The 7,415-nt window shown below is 48.7% G+C and overlaps 1 protein-coding gene across 4 annotated transcripts in view; it reads right to left on the bottom strand.

Annotated features, from left to right (window-relative positions):
• MINK1 (misshapen like kinase 1) overlaps nt 1-7,415 on the bottom strand; it is a 102,665-nt gene that overhangs the window by 46,712 nt on the left and 48,538 nt on the right. For all 4 annotated transcript variants that reach the window (XM_018565825.1, XM_018565826.1, XM_018565827.1 and 1 more), the window contains exons 7-9: nt 6,832-6,962; nt 5,159-5,213; nt 671-749 (exon numbers count right to left, since the gene is read on the bottom strand). In XM_018565825.1, the coding sequence (XP_018421327.1) occupies nt 671-749; nt 5,159-5,213; nt 6,832-6,962 (265 nt within the window). The remainder of the gene's footprint in view (nt 1-670; nt 750-5,158; nt 5,214-6,831; nt 6,963-7,415) is intronic.

Raw genomic sequence — 7,415 nt, 5'->3', positions numbered from 1 at the left:
GGGGGGGGGAATCCCTGCAGGGAGCCGTGAGTGACAGGCACGGCTCTCTGCAGGGAGATGATCGAGAAGTGAGCGAGCGATGGTATGTGTTCGCTCACTTTCCGATCTATTGAGCCGTCGTGTGACAGTTTCATTATCACACGTCGGCTCGAACTGAATATCACTCACCTCATAGATCTCTTTTAAGGGCAAAACAACAGGATTGCTTTAATCCCGCCTCTGCCATTTATATATCTTTCCTTTGCTTCCCCACCATTCCTTTCAGCACTAGATGCCAAAGGAAATATTTCAGGGTATGGAGGAGAATATGGCTCACTGCATGTGGCAGTCTTGGGCCACTGGGGGGGTGGGGACACCCCATAGCCCAGGGTAAGCTATGCCACTTGACTATGCAGGGCTTTGCGTTCACCTCCTGCAGGCTGCACAGAGAGCCGCATTGCTTTTCTGATTCTGGCGCAGGACATTCTTACCGTCAGAAAAGTGTTGCAAATGCTAAACTGAATCATCCCCGCTGTGTTTTTGTAGGTAGTTTGATACTTCGGTACTTCATCTGCGGTATGTATCCTGCTGACTCAAGTCTGCATTTTACTGACTGATCCTATTATAACCCCTCAATGTGTCTGGAACTAGAAGGTTGTAATTGTGTTTATGGCGAAAATCTCCTACTCACCATTTCTTGGATTTCAGTTTGGGAGGAGGATTCCTGGGGATGAGGAACAAGGCCCGCATCGGGTGCATGTCACACAGAGCTGAGGAGAGAGAGCAAGAAAGAAAACTGAAAGAAGATGGATTGTATACAGTCTAATAGGTTTCCTGTTTCTCCTCAGATTGTTAAAGAGGAATGGTGGAACACATTTATGAATCACTGAACTGGTATACACTGATGAAAGGTGTACAGCTGTTCTATGCAAGTCTGGTGCAGTCATGGGGTCACCTTTCTGGAAGGTGGGGCTGACCTCCTGGTACGCTTTCCTTTCCATTACAACATGGTCCTATTCACCTCTTCTCTGGAACTGGGCCACCCGTGGGGATGTCAACACCACTCGCTAGATCACGGGTAGTGAATTATAATACAAGGGGGTCCGGGGAATAAAACTGAATAGTGGACTCGGTGAGGAGCTTGCCTGCCACAACCCTGTGCAGATCGGCGACTGTGGTCTGGACAGAACCTCCTTTTGGTCTGTGTCTGGACCACGGTCTGCCATTTATTGACCACTGCTCTATCATTACACTGAGTGCATGGAGCTGTGATGACTCCCTCTCAGGTAGCGAGTCAATGACACCATGCATATTGAGCACAGGAAATTCCTATTCTCCTCTAGCTCCACCTGGTGGCTGTAAAGCCATGTGAATGGCAGTCGCGCAGCTATACGCTGGGCGATGCCTTTATAGATAAGCCCTGAGAGTAATGTGTGATCTTAGCCACAGAAGCTTTGCATATAGAGATGCCTCATTTACATTTACCCATTAGGCTAGCAATAAGTTATCTGCCACAGATTAGGTCTCATTCACCCCTATGCCCCTCAATAGCCATCCCACCCCTCCAGTTCCCCCGCATGTCCTCCTCCGATAGCTGTGGCCTCCTGCACTGTATGCAGCCTGGTCGGTAAAAACATAGTGCCGAGCCACTTGCACCTGCTCATTAAAATCCCATAGACCTGGTCTGTACCTTTACTGCCGGAGCATTGTCCCCATCAAGCCTATGGGACCTTTGAGAAGGCATGTCACCTTTGAATGGGCAACTAAAGTCTCAATGCACAGCACACTAGGGGGGGCTTTCAAAATGAATGCCAACAGGTATATAACATGCGGTGCATTAACGATCATTAATAAGCAGATTTTAATGCACATGGAGAGGTGTGAATGGGCCCTTGGTGTATCACAAAGATTTTTACCTTTTCCCTCACATGTAGTAGGCCATTAAGTAGTCAAGCCAAAGCCAGGATGACAAACCCTTGTGTACCATTAAAAGCCAAGTCTGCAATAGCAGTTACCACACTCCAATGCCTTGAAAGAAGCTTTCTAGTTATGCCCACCTTGATTGGCTAGCAGTGGTCATGTGGCATGACAGGTAAATCCTTCCGCAGACCAAGTACAGGCTGGCTGACATTGTACTGGTGGTCATCAGTTCAAAAGTCTGGGCACTGATTCAATGGGGTGGCATGACATCACGCTTACCACAAATATACACCTGGCCTTTAAAAATGGCTGTGTGCTAATAGGAGGCTTGCCTCACAACTATGTGTTGTTCTGGCTTCAGCAATTGACTACCGTGTTTCCCCAAAAATAAGACACTGTCTTATATTTTTTTTGCCCCAAAAAAACACACTAGGTCTTATTTTCAGGGGATGTCTTATTTAAATTTTTTTAATGTGCAACAAAAATGTACAACAATCTAAAGTTATTGATGTACAACAATCCAACGTTATCTGGTATCACTCCGCCTGTCACAGTAACCGGCGCTATAGAGGAAGTATCGTCTAATGCGGCTCTGCTCCCTCCGCCGCCTTGCTTTCTTCAGCGCCGGCTTCCTTTGCCACCAGGGACAGTGGTACCAGCGGTGCAGCAGTGGGGACATCAGACAGTAGCCAGCGCGGTAAAGTACGGTATCATTTACCGGTACACATTACAGTACCATTACATTAACCCCTTCGTGACTGACGTACAGTGTACGTCGCCAGCATCGGTGCCTTCAGGGGCAGCAATTGGTGAAGTATGGTACTGGAGTGCTCCCTGTCACTGCGCTGGCCGGAGGTAGTCCCCTGTCATCCCCTTAATACAGTGTGTCCCTGCAGGCTGATACCATCTCTCCTGCAAGTTCCCCCTCACATGCTACCATCAAACTAGGTCTTATTTTCGAGGTAGGTCTTATATTACAGGAATCTTGAAAAATAGTGCTAGGCCTTACTTTTGGGGTAGGTCTTATTTTAGGGGAAACAGGGTAGTAGCTTGTGCTCATGCTGGTAGTACAAAAGACCTGACTATTTATGCTTCGCCCTAAAGCATGGGAAGCCGAGATGAGCCTTTGTACTGAACTCTATAGGGAGCTGGCCTACCTCTATAACGGGCACTCTACATCCGCACTGAAGGCAAGTCAGTACATCTGAAGCTCATGTGTCCCGGTAAAAAGGCAGACAGGCTCTCTGCAGTGTTCAATGAACTAGACAAGCACAGCTAGTCTTCCCCTGCAGCTAATGGAGTCGACTTTGAACATTTGTAGTGCCGTATGGACGGCTTTGCTGAACATTCCCAACGGCGACAAAAGAGGAACTCGGGCCACACAGCTTTGTACACAGGTGTGCTACTACATACGGTACGTCCTGACAGTTTTATATTATGCCACAGCATGTTATTGCCATACAAGATTTACACAGTGCCAACAGTCTGCGCAGCACTTTAGAAGATAAAGGAAGACAGTACAGTTAAGCTGGATATACACTAAACATGAAGCTAAAAATGGACCCCCCCCCTCCCAAAAAAAAAAAAAACCTCTTGATTCACACTGACCTATGTCCCATGGTCAGAATGCCTGAACAGTGACTGTGTAGCTGATCGGTACAGTAATACATATGGTCACTCCTTTTATTTTGATACGGTGCGATACAGCAAGAGTTAAAATAACCGGTGTACTGGCAGCACCATGGAGAGTTGGACCGCCTCTCTCACAGTCCAGGGGGCCCCAAGCCCATCCCGCACAATGCTCCAATCAACTCTTGAACTCCATGAGTAGTGGTGTTTATAGGAGTAGCGTGGCAAGGGCATATCGGACCTCTATGTTGTGTGAGAGAGGTGGTCTTTCTCCCCAATGTGCTGCCAGCACGCAGGATATTGCAACCCTTCCTGAAACACATCATTTGTAAAAAGAAAATTGTAGTACTTCAAAAGGCAGTCCGCCTGCATTACAGTAATAAATAAAGAAGGTTCAATTGGGTTATAATTAGGGATGCAAAGACCGATAGTACCGATATTTATATTTCAGTACTCGCCGATACCGGTACTTCCAGTAGCATAGAGCTGGCTTCCCAGGCAATCAGGAAGCCAGGCGGCGTGCCACTACCCACTGCCCGGCATAATTGATTGCTCGGGAAGTCGACTCCATTCTGTTTGGCCGGCTGGATGCGGATTGGCATAGAGGCCGGCCAAAACGGATCTGGTGTCACGACCACCACCCTGCGGACACCTCATTCCCCTCACATAGATCCTTAGCAGCATTCATTAACGTAAGCAGTCCCTCAGCCAGCTGGGCAGATACTGTTCTCCAAGCTCTCTGGGATCTGCCCACGTCTCCTGTGTGTACAACCTGCTACTGCGCATGTGCAGACTGTGGGCGCTGTACACATAGGAGACGGCAGATACCGGAGAGCTTAGAGAGCGTTGTCTGCCCAGCTGGCCGAGGGAATGCTTCGTTAATGAATGCTGCTAAGGATCTATGTGAGGGGACTGAGGTGCCTGCAGGGGGGGGTGGGGAATGTGTTGCCATATTATCAGATTTGTTTGCACGGCTGGACACTGATTGGCTGGGAAGCCGGCTTCCCGGCCAATTGACATCGAGCCGGCCAAACAGCATGGAGCCAGATTCCCGGCTCTATGTTTCTTCGCGGCACTGCCGATCAGAGGAAATCTCCCTCTGAACGGAAGTTCCAGTTTCGGGAAAGGTAACTGAGCATGTGGGTGAGTGCAAGTACTAGTATTGGTGCATCCCTAGTTATAACGATTTATTAAATGAATACACAACACTCACATTCCTAAATAAGCTGCGAGCAGAGCGCTCTCGGAGTTGAAAGAGGAGTACACCAGCACATATGCACAAGCTGTACGTCCCCTTTTACCACTGGGCATTGGTGGAGCTCAGACCAGGACATGCACAATAGATATGAAGTCCAATGGACCCAGCGTTTCAAGGAGAAGGCAGAATCAGAAGGAAATTTCTTTGCATTGTCTTACACTGATAAAAATGAGAGTACTCGGAATGTGGAGAGATTGCAGAAAGGATGCAGGGGACCTTTATTTTGACTTGAGAGACAATAAGAGGTTTTAAAAAGAAAAAAAAAATATTTGTCTGAAAGTCGGCTTTAAATATGCAAAATATTTCATCTCCAGAAGATCTACAAACGAATGTAAAAGGCAAAAGCAGATTACTAGTGTAAAAGTCACTTACGTGGAGCTCCTTCTGCCATCTCGATAGCAGTGATTCCCAGAGACCAGATGTCACTCTGTAAGGAAAGAAATACACTGGTTAATAAACCTAAAATAATATGGAAATGTAGTAGTATAAAGCTGGTGTATACATTGGCTGAATTCCTTATGTCTTGTTGTCCATCATATCATAGCAACTGAGCAAGAGACAAGTTCGGGGAAAAGTAGTAAAGAAACACAGACAGAAGGGAGCTATGAGTCTGTCCTCCTCCTGCAGGGTGACACAGACAGAAGGGGGCTATGAGTCTGCCCTCCTCCTGCAGGGTGATACAGACAGAAGGGAGCTATGAGTCTGTCCTCCTCCGGCAGGGTGATACAGACAGAAGGGAGCTATGAGTCTGTCCTCCTCCGGCAGGGTGATACAGACAGAAGGGAGCTATGAGTCTGTCCTCCTCCGGCAGGGTGATACAGACAGAAGGGAGCTATGAGTCTGTCCTCCTCCGGCAGGGTGATACAGACAGAAGGGAGCTATGAGTCTGTCCTCCTCCGGCAGGGTGATACAGACAGAAGGGAGCTATGAGTCTGTCCTCCTCCGGCAGGGTGATACAGACAGAAGGGAGCTATGAGTCTGTCCTCCTCCGGCAGGGTGATACAGACAGAAGGGAGCTATGAGTCTGTCCTCCTCCGGCAGGGTGATACAGACAGAAGGGAGCTATGAGTCTGTCCTCCTCCGGCAGGGTGATACAGACAGAAGGGAGCTATGAGTCTGTCCTCCTCCGGCAGGGTGATACAGACAGAAGGGAGCTATGAGTCTGTCCTCCTCCGGCAGGGTGATACAGACAGAAGGGAGCTATGAGTCTGTCCTCCTCCGGCAGGGTGATACAGACAGAAGGGAGCTATGAGTCTGTCCTCCTCCGGCAGGGTGATACAGACAGAAGGGAGCTATGAGTCTGTCCTCCTCCGGCAGGGTGATACAGACAGAAGGGAGCTATGAGTCTGTCCTCCTCCGGCAGGGTGATACAGACAGAAGGGAGCTATGAGTCTGTCCTCCTCCGGCAGGGTGATACAGACAGAAGGGAGCTATGAGTCTGTCCTCCTCCGGCAGGGTGATACAGACAGAAGGGAGCTATGAGTCTGTCCTCCTCCGGCAGGGTGATACAGACAGAAGGGAGCTATGAGTCTGTCCTCCTCCGGCAGGGTGATACAGACAGAAGGGAGCTATGAGTCTGTCCTCCTCCGGCAGGGTGATACAGACAGAAGGGAGCTATGAGTCTGTCCTCCTCCGGCAGGGTGATACAGACAGAAGGGAGCTATGAGTCTGTCCTCCTCCGGCAGGGTGATACAGACAGAAGGGAGCTATGAGTCTGTCCTCCTCCGGCAGGGTGATACAGACAGAAGGGAGCTATGAGTCTGTCCTCCTCCGGCAGGGTGATACAGACAGAAGGGAGCTATGAGTCTGTCCTCCTCCGGCAGGGTGATACAGACAGAAGGGAGCTATGAGTCTGTCCTCCTCCGGCAGGGTGATACAGACAGAAGGGAGCTATGAGTCTGTCCTCCTCCGGCAGGGTGATACAGACAGAAGGGAGCTATGAGTCTGTCCTCCTCCTGCAGGGTGATACATAGAAGGGAGCTAGGAGTCTGTCCTCCTCCTGCAGGGTGATACAAAAGCTACCATGGCATAATGCAATGACATACCCTGTAATCGTATGTGGCGTCTGGGTTCTCATCACAAGCAATGACCTCTGGAGCCATCCAGTACGGAGTTCCAATAAAAGTGTTTCTTCTGCCTACAGTGCGATCCAGCTGCGCGCTGACTCCAAAATCAACTGAAACAAAGAAATGTGAGAAAAGAAGGAGATAAAGGTGAAATCCCGGCTCTCCAATACATAGAAATGAGGCAACTGTTACTGAAAATGGTCAAGTGGACAAGGAGAATATTTTAGTTGCTTGTTGGCTCACAAGAAATTCTTTGCATTGTCCCAGTTATATACGGTTCATTACTAAGCACCATACCCATACATAGCTCACTTATACTTCGCAGTTAAAGGCCAACTATCCCACCTCAACCTAACCACTGAACCAGCCTGTTCTCAAAATTCATCCCCACACAGCTCCCTCCTCATGTATAACTGGCCCCTCCCTTTTAGATTGTAAGCCCTCAGGGGCAGGGCCCTCCTTACCATCTTGACTTGAATTGAAATTGCAATGTCTTTCGCGCTGCGCAAACTGTTGGTGCTATATAAATACTATGTAATAATAATAATAACTCCACCCTGTAC

This window comes from Nanorana parkeri, unplaced genomic scaffold (genome assembly GCF_000935625.1).
Source record: "Nanorana parkeri isolate BGI_ZX_2015 unplaced genomic scaffold, ASM93562v1 scaffold890, whole genome shotgun sequence".
Taxonomy (NCBI): Eukaryota; Metazoa; Chordata; class Amphibia; order Anura; family Dicroglossidae; genus Nanorana; species Nanorana parkeri.
This window is presented reverse-complemented; position numbering and strand designations above follow the sequence as displayed.